This window comes from Octopus sinensis, linkage group LG13 (assembly GCF_006345805.1).
Source record: "Octopus sinensis linkage group LG13, ASM634580v1, whole genome shotgun sequence".
Lineage (NCBI taxonomy): Eukaryota > Metazoa > Mollusca > Cephalopoda > Octopoda > Octopodidae > Octopus > Octopus sinensis.
Window position 1 is genome coordinate 14,290,312 of NC_043009.1, and position 22,410 is coordinate 14,312,721.

The window sequence follows — 22,410 nt, forward strand, 5'->3', positions numbered from 1 at the left end:
TGCTTTCATTGTATAATCAATCTACATTTATGTATGTATATAAATATAATCGATAGAATAAGAACTCAATACATGTTCTTGAACTTAACTAAATTTTATCACTTCAGTAGGCAAATACTACTTTTATGAGTCCACCAAAGTATCTACCTAAACATCCACTTCATATTTTTGCATGCTAAATGATTGCATGTTATGTAGGCCATATATTTTCTCTGCATAGTTTTGTCAATCTCCTTATTCTGGGTGAAATTCTGTAGAATAATTGCTATTCTGAAGGCGAAACACGTGCCCACAAAAAATAAACAAAATGGCATGAAATAAATAAACAGAATACAAAATACATTTTCTCTTCTTTCGTATTTGGAGTCAGTTGCTCTCGCTATTGATTATCGTCTCTCAAAATAAAACTTAGTGTCAATTAATCAAAAATTAACCAGTATAGTATTTAATGTAAATTCTTCAGTCTCCATTGATGAATTCTTAGTTATTTTAAGCTCACCTTCGTTATCCAGACATACACATACACATGTATTTATGCAACGCAATTCAACACAGTTTCCGTCAACTAAATTCATTCACAAGGCATTGGCTGGCCCGCTGTTCTAGTACAAGACATATAAAATGCCATCTGACTTAACCGGAAATCACGTGGTTGCAAAGCGAACTTTCTAGCCACGCTAACATATCAGCACCTTTCTCTCTCTCTTTCTTTCTCTCTAAATGTATCTGTTTGTATTATATATATATTTGTATGTGTGTACATATATATGTGTGTGTGTATGTATGTATCTATCTACACACATACAAACAGATATGTATATATATATATATAATATATATATATATATATATACATACATACATATACTATATATATATATATATAATATATATACATACATATATATATATATATTATATATATATATATATATATATATATATAATATATATATATATATATACTTTGATACTTTGATTTCATACTTTGATAGGTTTCGGCCATTATTGGCCCAGGCCATGTCTAACTTAATAGCACCACCTGGTGAAGTCTTTCAAGTCAGAATTTGGGCATTATGGCCCACTCAAGTAGAGAGTTATTGTTTACAGAGACATATCCAGGTGTAGGGGGTTTATCCGGGATTTCTTGAAGGAATCTGTCCAAAGACTTCTTGAACCCTATAGGGTCAGTTTCTGTTTTAATGTGTTTTGGTGTAATGTTAAAGAGAGCGGGGCCAATTGAGGTGAAATAATTGTGCCGTATTGTTGTTATGAGATGAGAGTGCGATTTTTGTTTTGGGCGGATGGCACGGGGCCCAAGCCTTGGATGTACCTTAAAGGTGATGCCAACATCATTTGGGCAATGCTGATGGAATATTTTCCACATCATGCAGATGATGTAGCGCTCACGACGACGTTGAAGAGAATAGAGTTTTAGCTTTTCTAGCCGACCCCAATAGTCGAGGCCTGTCATGCCATCTATCTTTTTGTGATTGCCCTTTGAGGTGCTTCAACTTTTATGATACCTTGTATTGTGTGGGGAGACCACAGTGGACAACAGTATTCAAGGTGGGGTCGGGCAAAAGTGGAGAAGAGAAGGATAATGGTGTGGACATCTCTCGACTGGAAAGTTCTGAGAATCCAGGAACACATTCTGCGGTCCATGTCAACTTTGGTGTTTATATGAGTGGCCCAGCTTACGTTGTTGTCCACAATTACTCCCAAGTCTCTGATGTTGTTGGACGCCGCGAGAGTTTCACCTGAAGGAAGGGAGTATGGGAGTTTCAGGGCATCCTCTTTTCCAAAGTGGATTAGCTCAAATTTATCCTCGTTCAGCAGCATATTGTTTTTTCTGCCCATTGGATAACAGCCAGTAGATCTGACTGAAGGCATGTCCGGTCACTCGCCTCATTTATGACCTTCTGTAGCTTGGAGTCATCTGCAAAGATTTTTATGTTGCTGTGCTTGATGATGTCATTAATGTCATTAATGTAAATGATGAAAAGAAGTGGGCCCAGCACAGTGCCTTGCGGAACGCCACTACTGACTTTGGCTGGGCTTGATTTTACCCCTTCAACTACAACATGTTGAGATCTGTCTGTCAGGAAACACTTAATCCATTTCAGTAACTTTCCAGAGACACCAATGTTGGATAGTTTTTTCAATAGGATCTTGTGATCGACCCTACGAAGGCCTTACTGAAATCAAGGTAGATGACATCGGTGTTGGAGCCCTCTCCCAAAGCTCTCAAAATGTCCTCAAAGTGATGCAGGAGCTGCGTTAGGCAGTCCCTTCCATTACGGAACCCATGTTGGTTGGAGATCAGCCGTCTGTTGCTTTCCAGAAATTGGGTTATTCGAGATCTCACCACCCTCTCAAATACCTTGATGATATGAGAGGTGAGTGAGATCGGGCGGTAATTCACTGCAAGGGACTTGTTTCCCTTTTTGAAAACTGGGACAACAGACTGGGACAGAAGGTTTTTTGGAATATAGCCAGCATCCAGTGAGTTTCTCCACAGATTAGCAAGGGGAGATGCAAGTTGGTGTCGACACACTTTCAGGACACAAGCAGGGAATCTATCGGGGCCTACTGCTGAATTGTGTTTTATTTCGTTTATCGCCGCTAAGACATCAGGGGCACTAAACGTTATGTCCGATATAGTGTGTTGGGGGTTGACATCACTGATACAGCCCAGATCGGCCATATCAGGATTGCTGAAAACAGAGCAGTATTGTTTCTGCAGTATCTCGGCCATGGATTTGGCATTATCTTGGAGAGTGCCAGTTTCGTCAATTAGAGGGCCTACAGTGGAGACAGTGACCCTGCGTTTCCTCGCAAATGAAAAGAACACTTTGGGGTTGAGTTTGATTTTTTCAATGGCCCACTTCTCCTCAGCTGATCTTTGGTTATTGATGAGGGTCTTCATGCATTGTTGGAGGTTATATTTTTTGGATTCAAGCAGTGCGATAGCCGTCGAATGTGTGTGTTGCTGTTGGCAGTACTTTAGTTTGTTAATTTTTTTGTTTGTTCTTTTTATTTTTCTGATAATGGTTTTTCTGTTTTGGGGGATTCTGCACTTTTTGTTCACAGGTCTTGGTGGGGAGTGTTTTGCACATATGTCTGTGACGGTGTCTACAAAGATCTGCCAAGATGTTTTATGGTTGGTGGAGATGTGTGTATGTGTAAAGGACCAGTCAACATTTGATAGCTCGTTCCTGATTGCATCCCAGTTGGCTTTATGGAGATCCATGTTGTCAAATGGGTGGGCTGGAGGAAGGTCACTAGGATTAGCTTTCGGCTGGTGGAATTTCATGTTACAGAGAACCATGTCATGGTCTGAAAGAAGGGTTTTTTCCACTGTAACGTTATGTATAGTGTTAGTGTGGTTACTAAACACTAGGTCCAAAATGTTCTGATGTCTTGTTGGTGCAAGGGCAAGTTGGGACAAGAAAAACTCATTCGTAAAGTCGAAAAGTGACTCTGCTGCTTCTTTGTCAGCGGTTGAGGCGGGAGTGCTTGGTTTCAAACAGTTTGTAGTCCAGTCAACACAGGGTAGATTGAAGTCTCCCATCATGAGTATGTTGCTAGAATGGCACTGTTGAATAAAGCACTTAATGCTGTTGAGGCATTCTTTAAAGCACAGTATGGGTGTTTGGGGCGGCCTATAGAGCCCAATTACTGTCAGGTCATTGGCTTTGTTGTGCACGGTGACTGATTCACAGTAGCCGTTGGAGAATATACTATTTCCATCTGCCGTAAATGAATCATGCAGGAAAATGGCAGTTCCACCCTTCCTCCTGCCGATACGATCCGCGCGGATGGTTGTGAAATTCTTCACTCTCACTTCGGCTTCCAAGTGGGAGTTGTCAAGGTGGGTCTCAGTGAGAATGAAGAAAGGGATGTGGTGTGAATGGTTACCAACCCAGTCTTCAATGAATTGGACCTTCCATTTTTGTGCATTGATGGAAGGGCTGACACCTTGTGCATTGAGTAGGAATGTGGAGGTTAGTGTAGTGGCTGGTTTTGACTGTTGCAGGGGGCTTGGATTTTTTGTGTGTGTTAGTGGCAGCAATGTGGGGAATTGGTGCACTGGGGTAATAGCATAGGATGGTGTTGAGTGATGGCTAGAATGTTTTTGTGTATCTCTTTTGCCATGTTCAACATGGCTAAAAAAGAATTTTCCTGCTTAGGGAGCAGTTTTTGGCTGGAGGTGTGGTTGCACTGTTGGATAGGGTTGTAGTTTCCACTTTTGTTGTTGTTGTTTTTGTGTCTTCCTGAAAAGACTGGACCAGCATTACTGCAGCATGGTGTGTTTCTATTTTTATTGTTATTCAGGTTTGTGTGTTGGCTTGAGGCCCCGTTTCTGTTTGTGCGTCGGGTCCCTGGAAGATGAGTGAAGGGACAGTCACTCAGTAGACATGTTCTCTCACGTTGGGAATACCGTCAGATTTTGGGACTCCGAGTTGTGTGTGTTTTGAATTTCGATTTACTATTTGGTGGTGTTGATGTTATTGTGGGATGCGTGCTTTGGCCTTGGCCGGTAGTGCGTCTAGTGCCGGGTAGATGCGTGAAGATGCAGTCACTATTTGTGCAGAGTCTCTGGCGCAGTGAATAGCGGCATATTTGGGGATTTCTTGTTTGTGCCGTGGGGGGCGCATTCTGCTTCCTATGTTTCTTTAAGTTTTTGTTACTGCAGTAGTATTGAGGTGGTGATGTGGGGGAAGAGGGCAGTGGTTTCTTATTTGGTTTTCTGTCGGTATTTTTGGTGATAGAAGACGATGGTGGCAGCGGTGGTGATGATGATGATGATAATTGTGGTGGTTGCTGTGAGAGCGGTGAAAAGATACTGGCATTTAGTGAATCGTCTAGTAAGCTAGAGTTGAGGAGTGGCTGTTGTTGTTCTTGTTGCTGTGGCTGTTGTTGTTGTTGTTGTGCCTGACCGATGTCAGGGTCAGCCATTGTGCTGGGAACCAGGAGTGGCTCATTCTGTTGTTGTTGTTGTTGTGGCTGCTGATTTTCTAGCTGTTGTTGTTCTTGAACTGTGAAAATATGCAGAAGCTTTTCATAATGGCCTCTTATCAGTTTGAAAGATACTTCGATATGTTTCAACTTGCTACGAATCTGTTTGACGGATCGTGTGTTGACCACTTGTGATGTTTTTTCGGCAATCTCATTCAAACACAAGACATTTAGATTTTCTGTTTGGGAAAGAGAGAGCCATGTGTTTATTAAAACATCAATTTCGTTATCAGACCAATTTCGTCTGTTGCAGGCCTGCAAGTTAGTCATGTTTGTTTTTCTTTTGTTTGTTTTCCTTTTGATTTTTGAAAATATATATATTCTTTCTTGGGAGTTAAAGAAGTGTATATATATATAAATGTTCTCTCTTAAGGGTGTGAGTTTTTGATTATTTGGTTGTTTGAGGATATTAAAAGAAAAACAGTTGTATATAACAATTTGTAGTTAAATGAAAACGTACTTACGGGTTTGTAGGCAAACACGTGGTTACAAATATATATATATTTAAGGTCAGTTAGTTTTGAAGCTGTGTAGCTTGCTACTGACTTGGGAGAGAAACAAATAGACGTCCGTCCACTTCAACAGTTAATCCACGTATACGTATATATATATATATAATATATATATATATATATATTCTAATCTAGGCACAAGACCCGAAATTTTTCGAGTGGGGCAGTCGACGAAATCGACTCCACTACGACCCTAAAAGCATGAATAGCAAAGTAGACCTCAGCGGGATTTGAACTCAGAACGTAAAGGCGAGCGAAATACTGCTTAGCATTTTTCCTGGCGTGCTACCGTTTCTGCCAGCTCGCCTTATATATATATATATTATAGGCAACAAACCAATTAAATAAATACGCTCATCAGAGATAGCCGACATGGAAGGGAATATGGCGACTGCTCTCCACTCCCGGAGCTGGATTATACGCGCGCGCGCACACGCACATATATATGTATATATATTTATGTATGTATCTATGTATGTATATTTATGCATATACGAATTAAAATCCAGAAAATGGAGAAGTAATATTGGTATAATTTGTCAACTGCAAAATTCAACAGTTTTTCTTACAGCTGTTTCGATTTTGCCCAAAAGAATTAAATTCCAATAATAAAAATATCTATTGGGCAAAATCTCACCAGAGGCGTAAGAAATACATATCATTAGGTTATTACTTGTTATTCTTCCAACGCTATGTCTTTTTCATTCCTCTGACGAGATTTTGCGCAATAAAATGTTTTAAGTACTGGAATTTAATAATTTTGGGCAAAATCGAAACAGTTGTAAGAGAACATGCTGAATTTTTGCAGTTAATAAATTATATTATTGCTACTTCTCCATTTTCTGGATTTTAATTTGAACATTTATAAACCAAGATTTATATTTAAACCTGTATATATTAAACCTATGATATATAGGTTTAAACCTATAATAATTCATTAGATATTTTCTATCACTTAAGGAGGTTATTTTACCACTATTTAAATATACATATATACACACATATATACGCGTGTGCGTGTGTGTATGTATGTATGTGTGCGTGAGTTTGTGTGTGTGTATGTGCGTGGGTACTCACATGCACACATTATGAGTGTCCTCAGAAATAGAGCTACAACATGACAGAAAGAAAATTTTAGACAAACTGAGATACGTAGGCAGATAGAAAAGGGGAAAAATGAGGTTTATCATAGTAGAAAAATACGAATTAATACTTGCCTATATCACTGTCGTAGTACATTCCAGCGTGTTCCCATTTGTAAGCGTCGACGAGGCTCTGCATCGCTATGCTTACTTCTTCTGTATCAGGCACCATCTGGAATGTGACCTTGTTACTATTTTCCCGACTGACAGAACTAGTGGATAGAAAAGGGATGCCAAGCTCCTCAGCCGCCATAACAGTACCAGGGTCAAATGGTCCAACAATCGTGTGGATGTTGTGAAGTTCCATATAGATAATCGCTAAATTGGACGAAAAATAGACATGTTAGAATCACATAAACAATGAACATAATTGATATATATATATATATATATAATATATATATATATATATATATATATATATATATATATATATATATAAATAGTCACATACGCATACATATACAAATATATATTCTTAACAAGTTCACTAGCTAATCATTACATACCTATATACATGCGTACATACATATATGTATATAGAGTTACAAATATCGGGAGAAAATAACATGATGAAATTTATTTAACCAATGGAAATTCTTATATTACAACAATTGTTTCGCGATTTAAGCATGCTAAGATATTTTATTTTATTATATTTCATAAGTAAATTACCACATGTCTGAATTAATATAAACAATCTCTAAATCAAGGCAGATATTAAGCTAGCTCATCAGGTGAGAGAAAAAAATCCATGTTAAACAATAATCCCCTGACATAATGTTTCAAGAACGCAAAGTCAGTATCGAAAAATAGAACCTGAGTTATGGAAACTTTGAGTGAAATCTCTCTCTCTCTCTCTATCTCTCTCTCTCTCTTTATATATATATATATAGACATACTGCATACAAACATAAATATAAATATATATATATATATATACATATATATATATATACATATATACATATGTATATACATAAAGGGAAAGTTTACGAAAATAAACAAAAGACAAAGGCAGGTGGAGTACAAACAAACAAATGTATTAGTATAGCGCTCAGGAATAGAAAAAGTCGTTTATGTTTCGAGCCTACGCTCTTCGACAGAAATATACACTGAAAAAAAACAAGGAGAGAAACAAGGAGAGAAAAAATGCGTGTAGGAGCTAACGATCTATCATATCGTCCTGACTTCGTATATGTATATATATGAAGAGATGTATATATCTATACATAGATATACATCTCTCTCGCTCTCTCTCTCTCTCTCTCTCTCTCTCTATATATATATATATATATATATATATAATCTATAATTATAAACATAATTATAATTAGGGTCAGCTAATTGCTTCACTACATACCGAATTTAGAAATAGGAGTTAAAAATTGCTTTTCTATTACCGTAAGAACCTCCCAGACAGTAACACACTTTTTACGCTTAATCTAATTAATTTTACCCTTTTATTTTTAATTTGAAATTATATATATATAGACATGACATGAGTAAAAAGACACCATTATAGTCACTGAAATTTATTGAAATCTGAAATTATACATTCAAATTATTTATTAATTATTATGATGTGAATTTTTAATATTTAGTAGACATGCTCCCTTTTCAGTGCAAGGACCCTTTTAGGCATGTTAATAATCAGATGACCAATATTCTATTGTGGAAGTTTTATGCAGTAATCTCAAAAGATCTGGCTTTGAAGATGCTTTCTTTGTTCTTTTCATGAAGTGCCCTGTCCTGTCCAAATTGCTCCCCAGACCATCACAGAATAGTGGCCGTGATTCAAAGTTTGGGTACAATCTTTTCGACTGAATTTCTTGGATCACAGAGTTTCCAGACCCATATCTGGCCTCATCGGAGAATATGACAGTGTCCCAAAATGCTAGTGGCCTCTCCACCATCACAGTTTTTCCGCTTGATATAGGCTGGTCAAAGAAGTTGCTTCCTTCTTATTGCTCTGCCGTAGTAAACAAGTTTGTGCAGATACCTGACAGCTGTTCTGGAGCTGGCATCTACGTGTTCTGCTATGTCAGAGGTCTTGCAACGAGGATTATCTTAACAAAGAGAAGGGTCCTTCAGAGAGCACTGGTCAACCCGGGTGAGGTGATGTGGACACCTTCCCCTCTCTGGTGAATTGCACAATCACTCTATTAATTGTAGAAAACGGTATTCCAAGATTACCTGCGGTTTTACGCTATGTCCACCTTCAAGTATGTCATATAATCCGTTTGTTGTCTTAATCCTGTAAATATTTATGTAACGCAGTCATAATTTGTTTTTACATATTTATATATATATATATATATATATATATGAGTGCGTGTGTGTGTGTATAAATATATATATGTATATATGTATGTATACACATCACGTGCACACACGCATATATGTAGAGAGAGATGGAAGGATTGAAAGATGGACTGCAAAGAACTAAATTTAAAGGAAGAGTTCTTTGATGATTAAATTTCGTTTTGTATACTCACTTTTCAATTATCAATTTAAAAAGTGTAAATGGAAAATAAATATTTACTTCGAAAACAATGTTTTAAACAGAAAATATATCACATTAGTCTACTTTATCAGTGATACCACAAGATATGAAATTTTGAAACACATAAATTCATTTTCATTAACATTGAATATGTGCGTTAATGATCGAGAAAAGTAAAAACTATACGGTGCAAATTCTTACTCGAATCTGAGAAGCTTCGCGAAAGGCAATCACAAATGAATGTGATTTCCGTACCATTTAGAATTTCCATTGTTTTTGTATATGTAATCTTAATATCCATGCTGTTATGTCAAGCCATTTTCATAAATGTTATATCGGATTCAAACCCTGTCATTGCAATTGCCACGGAAAAGCCAGAATTTTTGTTTTTATGGAATCTTTGAATACTCCTGCGGTATTCTTCAGTTAGATGTCAATCTGAAGAGTCTACGAGGAGTCAGAATATAAATTCTTATATGGAGGCATATCTTTCTTTAAAATGTCTTAAGTCATACTCTTTATGATTCTCTTTATCGGATATATCAGGGCTGATCCATTTGCTAGACAGGTAGCCCCAAACCAATAGTTTGCCTCTACCTAGTCGGGTAGCAACCGTTTGGATGTAATATTTCTCATACGCAACTCATCCGACCGAGATATTTTTGAACATAAGGACAAGTTGCAACTTATACTCCTGAGCGACGTGAATGCATATGCGTTGCGTTTTCAGAGAAATTAACAATTCTTTTTTGCGTAACACGCCCCAAATGCACGAACTATTTGGATGATTCCTGATGGAACAACGCCAATTTTCAGGTAGTATTTTGTTGTACTTCACCGATACACGTGAATGCATCGTTCCAGTATTTCAAAACTTTAGATCGGGTCCTCTGGCCACGGGCAATCTGAATAGCTAACATATATAACCCACAACATCATAGTAAGCGGCAACTACAAACTCTTCTAACATCAGCAGATATAGCTCGCAATATCAATGTCAACTTATGCAGTCAGGATATTTTTAATCGCGACAATGAAATTCAGCTTTCGTTCACTAGTCGCATTATATCTTAAAACCATATGGTCGAATAGCTATAAATACCTCTTGGCAATACAGATACCATGTAATATCGAATATTGAATTAAAATACATCTTTATTGAAATGTACTTATACTAAGTCATGCACATATTCTCTTCTTCTTCTTCTTCTTCTACTCCTCCTCCTCCGCCTCCGCCTCCTCCTCGTGCTCTTGCGTCTCGTTATTTTTATTATATAGGCGACAAGCTGCTTGAATCGATCGCATGCTGGGGCAAATTGCTTGGAGCCATCTCGTCCGTCTTTACGTCTTGAGTTCAAATTCCGCTGAGGTAGGTCGACTTTGACTTTCATCCTTTCGAGATTGATGAAATAAGTACTAGTTGAATACTGGGATCGATGTAATCGACTAGGCATCTCCCCCAAAATTGCTGGCCTTGTGCAACAATTTGAAACCATTATTATTATTATTATTATTATTATTATTATTATTATTATTATTGTTGTTGTTGTTGTTGTTGTTGTTGTTGTTGTTGTTGTTATTATTATTATTATTATTGTTGTTGTTGTTGTTGTTATAATTATTATTATTATTATTACTATTATTATTATTATTATTATTATTATTATTATTATTATTATTATTATTCCTCCGTAACACAGTGTAGGTAAAAGTGCACCGGAGTCTTCAGTCATCTGTCAAGTCACAACAAGGACCTCAGACACAGAATACTTTCCTTAAGATGTGCGCTGTGCCCAATAAGACTGCTTTTTACAAGACATCAATCTTGCATGTGATTTCTAGTTGCCTTAAGAAGTTTTGAAGTTTCAATGGGATCGAGCCAAATGCTCCAATCACCATTGGTATCAATTTTACATTACCCTCTTGCATTCCATACAGTCTTGCCTTTTCTACTTTCAATTTGGAGGACTTAGTAACATTTTTCAACATTCATGTAATTTGGTATGGCTACATCAATGATCTGGCAGTATTTGTCTCTCTTGTTCAATACATATTGAATCATCATCATCATCATCATCACCATTATTATTATTATTATTATTATTATTATTATTATTATTATTATTATTATTATTATTATTATTATCATCATCATCATTATTATTATTATTATTATTATTATTATTATTATTATTATTATTATTATTATTATTATTATTATTATTATTCAGTAGTCTTATTTTTATAATGTGCTTTCACTGCACTACCGAGTACAGCTTTGTGTGCCTTGGGTATGTGCTGTGGTTTGTTGTGATGCTCTTATTTTTATTGTATTGAAAGTGTTTTACGTCGGATATGTGCGGTGTCTAGTAGTTTCTGTATTCTGTATGTTATACATACTTATTAGTCCTGATATTTTTGTCATATATTTGAATTTTTTTTCATACCTAATGTGTCTACTATAATAGGAATTGTTTCTTCTTTTAGACTCCCCATTCGAGCTACCTCTATTCCCAGATCTTTGTATTTTGAAAGTTTCTCCATTTAATTTAGAGAATCGTTGTCATCTCTTGGTATTGATACATCGATTAGAAATAAATTTTTTGTGACATCTGACAACTATATGTGGCTTGTTGGCCTTAATTTCTGTATCTGTGTGTATTGGCAAATCCAAAATTATGGTTACTTTCTCATTTCTGTGACCTTTTCTGGTATGTGCCTATACCATCTTTTTTCTGTTGTTATTCTATAGTGTTGGCATAGCTTCCAGTGTATGTAGGTCCCAACTCTGTCACGATTATGAATATACTGTTTCTTAGCCAGGACTGGGCAGCCAGAAACAATATGATTTACTGTTTCTGCTCCATTTCCATATATTCTGAAGCTAAATCTATTTTTATCATTACATATTATTGGGAATTTCTGGTGGGGAGACTTTAGACTTGTGCTGCAATTAAAAATCCTTCAGTCTCTGCTTTGTGTCCTGAGCTTCTCATCCATTGTTGGGATTTTGTTTTGTCTATTTCTTTTCTGTTTAGCTTAACCCAGTATTTGCCATGAAGGGGCTTTTCTTGCCATCCTTTTATTACGATCCGTTGGTGTTCCGGTTTTAGTTTGGATTTCAGTTGTGTTCCAGGTGGCAGTTCGTCTGCATTGGCGTTCTGTGCTCAAATTTCGTCGAGGTCGAATCTGGCGTTCATCTTTGTGGAGTCGACAAAATAAGTACCAGTTAAGCTCTGGGGGTCGATGTGATCAACTCATCCCTCCACTAAGAATAAGTGTGTATCTATGTCATCATTGTTTCTGTCAGTAGCCGTGGGGTATTCTTCCTTGTTTTGAATACAGATTTCGATCTGTGTTAGGATTTGCATCAATATCTTTATGGGATGGAGATTTTGTGACTTTTTCGTCGCAGGATACAATAAACTGGAACACATACACCCACATATACACACACGCACGTGCGCGCATTTACACCCGTATACACATACTCGCACATTTATATATAATGCAAATATATAAAAGTATGACTGTTTAGTGCCGTGAGTTTTTGATTCAGTTGCGAGGAATGTTATATGGATCGTTAGTACCAACACTTTAAAGCAAAAAGGTAAGAAATTGTAGTCGCCTATGATTATCTTACTCAATGGTATTTTGGATACATTAGTTTCTGAAATGTGCAGACAATGAAAGTATATTATTTATTTAAATGATAAAACTGAAGACAGAATGGTTTAGTGACACTGTATTTTTACAAGTTTTGTGCATTTCAAACATCGTCTAATTATTCAATACAGGACGCCGTACATTTGTAATGTAATAAAGACAAATTATATTATCGTATTCTTTGAGTCTTATATTTTAAACATAACTCTGACTTGCACTCGGGCTCTAGACACTAATGACATTAGTATCATAGTAGTCTGTTCGAATATCGAGTCGTTACATTTATGTCGCTGTGATTTAAGAGTATAATGCTATTAGTGTCACAAAACTTACTTCATATCACGTTGCTGCCTTTACGCTACCGTTCGCACAACAGGCTTGATGGATAATCAGGATTTTGTTTCTAATTAGCGTCTTTGGAAATGCTCATTAGAAGCTTTATAGAAATCAGAAATCGGATAAAAAGGAAACTTCATATAAGGAGGCTAGAAAAGGGTGAAAAACAACCCTGAAGGAAAAAAAAAGTACCACCACTATAATAGATTTAACATCTAGCTGTAGTCAGTGTAACCTTTTGTTGATTGTAAGGATATGGCATTGTATATGTGCTCAGCAATTATATGAAGAGATAATCTAAAACGTAATATTCTTGTGAACCATTCATTAAATTATGATTTCAAAAAAATTGCAAAGGACCCATGCAAATTCAGTGACGTGTGGTTTAAACAAATATTCGTTATGGCTTCATACATGAAAGCCGAATTCAACAAGTCTCGTTTAGCCGTTTCATCGTGGATCTCAAAGCTTCTTTGTCATCATAATTTTGCAAAGTATAATAACGTTTATGACTGTACAAAGAATTATATAACAAGCAAATAACACAGATATGCTGAAGTGGATGCAGTGAAATTTATTGTCATCGGAATCAAAGTAGAGAGTGTGACAGCTTGGCTGTGCTGTGAAATAACTGGGAGAGGAAAACTGGAAGAAATTATTTCCAAAACACTCGACGATTTTATTACGAGGTATTCCTGACATCTCTTCATGGAGGCGGTAGAAGAATGCAGATCCGAGATGTTCAAATACAGAAACCTATTTTCGGCATTCAGGCATAATATATGATGAGGTTAAATCATTAGGAAAGTTTTACAGTTGCGTTTTTATAATTGCATTCATTTGAAAAATGAACTGATGGAATTGTGTAAGAAAATTGTAAGAGCAAGAGAGACATTGCTTCTGTGATCAATGTTTCACATAGATTTTTTAAATAATTAGTAATGAAACTTGAGGTACGTAGGGGGATGAAGCTATCGCTTGGTTCCCTGTATGGGAAAATAATTTGGGAGGCAGTCTTTATAATTGCAACACCACAATATGATATGGATATCATATTGCCAATGGTAAGAAAATTTGAGTTAAATACATAAAAAATATTGCTTGGTTGTAAATATGACGTCTGTTATATAATTTCAGGAAAGAATAATTGTATGCAAGTCATGATAAAGAGCATATACCCAAAACTATGTTTGCTGATTGTGCTGCACACTAACTGAATATTGTGAAGTAACATCTCAATGATGTTCGAGAAGTAAAGAACTAGATTGGAAGTTTCTCTCATTATTTTTCCTGTTAGAGAAAGTAAGGTGATATCTCATTCTAAGTGTGACATTATTACTCGAAGCAAGATGGATGGCATATTATGAACGCATCAGAATATTTTTCCTTACTTTTAAAAGTATTTTCGAGCAGTTTTGTATTCTGCTCTCGTCAGATTCAAGTAAACACGACAGTAAACTCTCCACCTGGAATCCTTTTTGAGTACATCAGCTTTTTTTCATGCATCTGGTAGTAATTTCCATCTATTCGATTAGAGTTCATAATACAAGCTCTCCAAGAGGTTCAGCTGAATGCAATGAAATAATATAGTCATGAGTAAGAGGTTCTGAGAGTGCTTCTTTGCCGCAGATAAAATACAGAAGGACAATCCAAGGAAAACTTTTGAAAGATCAACTCCTAATAGTAAAGAGCACTGGAATAACTATTCCTTCCAAGTCAATGTGGTCGACAGAAATTCCGTTCAAATATTGGTGGCTGAATGGAATATTTGGCTCATAAAAACAGTGCTTCATATTAATTCTATCACACCATAATTAGTAAGTTTATTTACTTCTGGTATTAAGCAGACCTTTGACTTGTATTCAATTTATCCTTAACAAATACTGAGGCTTACGGAGGAGCAATTCATAGATGGCACATATCAAATCGAAAACTTAGAAGTAGTTACTTGTTTTGAAATTTCATCAGAAACGTTAGACGAAAGATAAACAGACAGCCTTGAGAACATGCTTAAGCAGAGTGATCATACTTCCTCTTCTTCGGCAAGCTGTTCCATTTGTAGTATTCGGAGCAGCCTGCAGCATGGAAAGGTACAGACGAAAACCTAGTTTCAGTCAACAACTCCAGATAAACATCTATCTGGCCAGTGCATCATGAGAGTTAACAAAACAAAATTATTTGACAATGGACGTAAATCAACTCCAAAATTCTTGAATTCGCTCTCGCGATATATCTTTTTGGATATCTCTACAGCTCATAATATATGGCATGTGCATTTTTGATTTGCATCACTCAAGTTTTTTGTAATTTTGTACTCTTTTGTTACAAAAACATATGCATGCGGATGTATATATTAAGCATTATATATATATAACTTATAAAATAAGGGCAAAAGAAAAATTCTAATGCCAAATATGCCGAAAAAAAGGACAAAATTGTCAATAACCATTATATATATATACATATGCTAAATATATCAATATCCATCTCCCCACTCTCTCTCTCTATATATATATTTATATATATATATATACACACACACACACACACACATATATATATATATGCATATATATATATATAATTAATCAATATAGGTGGCAAAAAAATTCTACAAAATTTTTTGCCACCCTATATTGATTAATTATGAATTTTCTGGTTAATTCCGTAATGGAATCGGCGGCTTATATTCATTTGCTGCCGATAAATTTGGCGCGAGTGCGATGATTTGAAAATTTTAGGTCAGATATTGCCGAGGCAGGGACGGGAATGCCTCGTGAAAAATATCTGTTCCGACTTGGCTATTTCTTACTGACGAATCTAAGGGCCTATGGTAGATTGGCTTGATTTAATTTAATCAGGTTAGTTTACCATTAAACAGTAGATGAAACGGTGCATCGTATAAGAAATTACAGGGTAAATGTTTTTGAATTTTCTCCTGGTTTACGGAATTGATGTTATTTTGCGGTTAAAGCTTTTGGCTGTTATTTCTAGTGGGTGAATGGCCTATTATGGCCGTTCCTTGATTGTGATGTTGATATATATATATATATATATATATACACATATATATATATGTATATATATATGCTATATCTATGTATCTATCTATCTATCTATCTATCTTTCTGTCTATCTACTCTCTCTCTTTGTATATATATATATATATATATATTATATATATATATATATATATATATATGTGTGTGTGTGTGTGTGTATGTGTATGTGTGTGTGTTTTTGTTTGTATAATCTATATTTATAGCTATATTACCTGCGCACACATATTAATATTTCACGTAATACTTCAGTTAGAGCTGTAGATGCGTTCCTAAAATGCAGTTCTAAATGAAACGTTGCTATACATAGTTATTATAGCAACATAAATAGAGATAGAAGCTCGATAGTCTATCTTAACGGAGTCATTTACACGAATGGAGGTGATAAACACTGTCAAACTACTAAAATAATCCAATTTTCAGGCATTAGATAATAATAATAATTCGTTCCTGTGATGCTGACACTGCAATATGGTTCTAAAGCGCATAATAGATGCATTATTTTGCTAACTCAAGCAGGCTTTCAATATAAAGCTCTTATCATGAGGCTTCCCTAAATCCTTCGTGCTATTATTTAGCATTATCTTTTCATTTGTTAACTGAAAGGAAACATTCAGGTTAGCCATTGCACACTTCAGATCATAGCTTCTTCCAAATATCGATGATGTAGTTCTGCATTACTTTGTCAATGGATGCTTTGATATTATCTGTGGATTTCATAATATGGTAGTTCTTCCAAAAGTTCTTGATACACTGTTATCTTGGTCCACTGTTTTACTCGGAAAGTTGTTTGAAGGTAACAGACCTCGATATCAAAGGCGAAGAAAAATACCTTTCGACAGGAATACAGGCCTAATGTATGTTGATATTTTAAGTGGATGTCTTGGAGTGTTATCAATCCCTATCCATGTTCAGGTTTATGTTTTATGTTTTTTACAATTGTGTACACATTTCTGTTGTTATTCATAATTTCTTGTTTGATTTCCAGACAACAGGAATATACTGCCTATATTTGTTCTCGTGTTTCTGAATGATAAACAAGCATTGATCTCAGCCTGAAGCTTTCTGAAGTGTCACTGTTAAATAATTGTGTTAAATAATTTTTCTGACCTTCAACACCCAAATGTGTCTTTGCTTCCCAGGAGACAAAAGAGTGAGATTCCTTTTCTATAAATTTCCTGTTCATCTACATCAAATAGAAGTTAGAATTAGTATTTGGCTTACTTAATGATACAGTTTTAATTCAGTCTTTGTAACCAGTCTGATGGCCGGAAGGTGAAATGCGAATAACTAGACATGTGTTGCTAGGTGCCAAAATCATAAATAATCCTCGTCCCTTATGATTGACGACAATTTTGAATTTTTCGCTTGTACTCACGAAAAATATGTACATAAACACACATATTTAGCACAAAAATGTAATTAGGGGTGATGAATGTATTATCAAGAGGCTTCCCATTAGATTTTCATCCGCATGCAATGCCATTAATCTTTGTGTGGTGGATAAAATAAGTGTCAGTTGATTATTAGGATCATTTATCTTCATTGTGAATAGGGACACAAACCCATTATTTCAGAGAAAAATTTGAACGAGGCATGGTAGGCGACAATGTATTTTCCAAGTGTAATTATAAGCTAAGTCAAGCGAACAAATGTCAACCGAGACTTGAAATCAAGTCTCGGTTTCGGTTCCCCAGAATAGTTTTACAATATCAGCTGAATAATTACATGGGCGTACGAATACGGAAGTTAGGAAATAGCAGCCAATGTCACCCAGTAACTATGTTCCTTTTTCTTAGATCAGCTCCAGCAGAAATAGTCTGGAACTGAACAATGATACGGATTTTCTAAAGAGTATATAATTCATTAAATAAACTTCAAAATATTACTACTATTTATTTCAATGGATTTTAATATATATTCTTTTCAAAATTTGGCACAAGTCCAGCAATTTCAAGGTCAAATGGTACGTGTTCTCTCGATCTCGAAAGGTGAGAAGCAAAGCCGACCTTGGTGGAGTATGAACTCAAAACGTAACGGCTGACGAAATGCCGCAAAAGAAAAACAAAAAACCCTTACGCATGCTGACTGTTCTGCCAGCTCGCCGTTGTAAAGAATTTTAATGAATCAACAGTTAAATTCACTCTTGAAAAAATTTAAACTCAACGTGTAAGGGAAGAAATTAATTACTCAGAAAATGTTGACAAACATAAATAATTGTTTAAGGTTTAGAAAATAAGAACATAAGATGATAAATGTTTCTTAGGTATGAGGCCATAATTGGAATATAATCCGTGTAAGCTTATAATATTACCAATAATCAATCATCGCCCCAAGTGACATCTTTTCACTCTGGAGTCATTATCTATCTTTCTATCTATCTACCTATCTATCTATTTATCCATCTTTCTACCCATCGGTCTGTCTAACAACACACGAATAATCACGCATGTATTGACTGTATCTGCTCTTGTGATTAAATATCAATGTGATCCCGATGAGACGAATACAGAAATATCTCTGACGGAAAATGTTTTTGTGTCACTCGTTCGCTAAGACAGTTATATACACGAGTTACAAAAGTAATCGAGACAAACAAACGTGAATACTTAGAGGAATAGTACCAGAAGTTATCCATCAATCATAAAAGGGACATCAATGCTAGTGAAAGAATGCATTCATTCCCTCTCGGAATCGGCAGTTATATGAAGGAAATAGCGTTAAAATAAATATTTGTAAATGGTTAGCACCACATCTGTAACGGTACGCTGAATCCATTCCCAAAGCATGACTATACTAACAAAAAAAAAAAGAAAAAAAGAAAAGTTATGCTCTGAGTCAGGTGGGAGATAAAGGGTTCGATTTTTATGAAGTGTAAAATCAAAAAGAAACCGTCAATGCTGAGAAATATTGTCTTCAGTTAGAAGCATTTCACAAACTTTTGTAGAGACAGCACCCATCACTTGTCATTCGTATAGAAGTGCTGCACTTATATGGTAAAGCAATATCATATAAGTGTTGCACGGATATGGTAATGCAATACCATATATCAACCAAGTCACAATGAAAAGAATATGCATTAAACATTGAAGTTTGCTTCAGTCGACTTACTATCTTCTTGTTGCCGCATCTCACAATCATCTTTTCAGATCATTGCAACATTACTTAGAGGAAAAACAGTTTATTAATTGTGAAAAGGTTGTAAAGGATATTGAGTAATTCATTTCTTCGAAACCTGAAGAATTGAACACCTGAGGGATCAACAGTTTGCCAAATAGATGAGATTATGTGATGAATAATGAGGAGAAACATTTTCTTAAGTAAATATATCAATATACCGAAGACACTTTTGTTTCTTTCCTGCATACGTAATACGTACAATATTGTCTCTGTTACGAGACAGCCTTCACAACGCTTAATAATGAATTTGATAGGAATTATAGTTTACCAGTCACGTTCTTTGATATCTGTACCATTGTTTGCGTCTATTGATCGTATCATAATATATTTGTATAAGTGTATGTATGTATGTATGTATGTAGGTAGGTATATATATATATATATATATATATATATATGTGTATATATATATATATATAATATATATATATATATATATATATATATGTAAACATACACATTTGTGTATACACAACCACTCATACACACATATAGTGTGCTACAAAAAAGACAATGTGATAAATATCAGAAGGCGCAAACAATGATAAAAAATATCAAAGAAGTTGATTGATAAACTATAAGTCTGATCTAATTCATGATTAAGTGCTGAGAGGGTAGTCTTTTAAATTTATTATAGCTGGTAAATAAAGGTCTGCTAGAAAAAATATTGTCAACTATAATAAAAATACAACTGTAGATAATAAGAAAATTATTGATGAAACCTAAACGTTTACACTTTAGATACAAGTGCTAAATACAATAATAACTAAATGTCTTTTGACAATTTCTTCTTCCTCATCTTGCTTATATCTTGTTGCCACTCCATTAATATGAATAGCTAAATAGAAGCTGATGAATGTATACGAACATCAATATATAGGTAAATAGCATATACACATATATATTTATATATATATGCGTACAATGTTCCTAATAGTCAGTGACTTTCGTCCTTCATCATGAAAACACACTCATTAATCTATCTATATGTGTGTGTTTTTGGTAGACGGAAACTGAAAGAAGCCCGTCGTATATATGTATGTGCGTGTGTGCGCGCACTTGTAGTTGCGTGTGTCTGTGTGTGTTTGTCCTTCTGCCAACTCTTGACAACTGCTGCTAATGTGTTTACGTTCCCGTAAATTAACAGTTCGGCATATGTAATGGATAAAATAAGTACCAGGCTTTTAAAAAATTAGTTCTGGATTCGATACATTCGACTAAAAATTCTTCAAGGCGGTGCCCCAGCATTGCCGCTGTCTGATGATTGAAACAAGTAAAAGGATATATTATCCTGACGGTTACCATATTTCCTCATAATTCGGTTTCAGATGCCTGCTAGCCACAACGGTCCTTTTCTGATGCCCGAGTAAACAAGAAGTTACTAGGGTCTGGTAACTATTCTGTCTTGGTATATCCGAGTGTCCTATTCAGGACTGCATAGTTTCCGAAAGAGTAAGTAATAGTACTAATAATGATAAGGAGTACGGAGATTTTTCACATCCATGATTTTATTTAGTAGTTATATGTAGCATCCGTTTCTGGACTTAAGCATTGTTTCAACTGCAGTCGATGCAGTTGAAATGCATGTAGGTGCAGAATAAGATGCTGCAAATAACTATCAAATGAAATTATGGATGTGAAAAATCTCCGTTCTCCTTATCATTATTAATACTATATATATATATATATAATAATAATAATAATAATAATATGTTACAATTAGTCAATAGTCAAGATAAAACTCTGAGTTTCAGATGCCGAAGTGGAAAACCACAGAGATGGTGTTGTGGATTTCCACTTCGGCATCTGAAACTCAGAGTTTTATCTTGACTATTGAGTAATTGCAACATATTATTTTATAGATAAATTTCCTCTATTTACATAATATTGAGGTCTCTTTCTTTCTTTTGTTATCTTACCGTTTTTACCAATATATATATATATATATATATATATATATATATATATATATATATATATATATATATACATATATATATATATATACATATATATATATACATATATATATACATATATATATATAATATATATATATATATATATATATATATATATATATATATATATACATATATATATATATAATATATATATATATTATATAATATATATATATATATATATGTATATATAAATATATGCATATATATGGAGAGAAAGAGAGAGAGAGAGAGAGAGAGAGTTGGAAGAGAAGGCAGAAATGGGCAGATGTGTAAATAGGTATAGTCGTCTAAACGTGCGCGTATAATTTGTTTGAGATCCTGCTAATATAAAGTCTCATATACTTTCCTCCTTAACCTTGTTTCTGGCTATCTATTAATCAAAATATTTACCTATTTCCCTCCCACTCGCTTATTTTCCCACCTTCTTCTTTATCCATCTATTCATCGCTCTGTGTGTGTATGAACACACACACGCGCACACAACTAAACAAAAAACCCACACATATATATATATATACATCTGTTTATGTGTCTATCTATATCATTCTTTCTCTGAATCTAAAGGGTCTTGTAGGTATATATTATATGTATAAATAGCCTAACGCCTTCTTTCAGAGCAAGACACATCACAAATAACTAGTTATCAAGCTCAAGATATCAATTTCCATACAATTCTCTAAACAAGAATTAATGGTTACTTGAATAAAAACATTTGAGAGCAAAGTTGTTCAAGAAACCACAAAGCATAAATAAATGAATGGTAGGTGGACAGCAAATCCACATTTCACGATAAACTACGATGTGCACTCAACAATTATTCTCTTCTTTTGAAACCAAATATATTGACTTCAGTGGACAATTTCTGAGGAGGATACTTCTCAATAGTTTCTTATATATTTGCTGAGAGGAAACTAAACTAAAATTCTCTCACTCTCTCTCTCTTTATTTCTCTCACGCCACACCCACACACACAGACACACGCACGCACACACACACAAACATACTCTCACATATTTCGGT

The 22,410-nt window shown here is 35.0% G+C and overlaps 1 protein-coding gene across 1 annotated transcript in view; it reads right to left on the bottom strand.

Moving 5' to 3' along the window:
- LOC115218530 (glutamate receptor ionotropic, kainate 2-like) overlaps positions 1 to 22,410 on the bottom strand; it is a 250,709-nt gene that overhangs the window by 119,792 nt on the left and 108,507 nt on the right. The window contains exon 3 of the mRNA XM_029788402.2: positions 6,752 to 6,994. Within this exon, the coding sequence (XP_029644262.1) occupies positions 6,752 to 6,994 (243 nt within the window). The remainder of the gene's footprint in view (positions 1 to 6,751; positions 6,995 to 22,410) is intronic.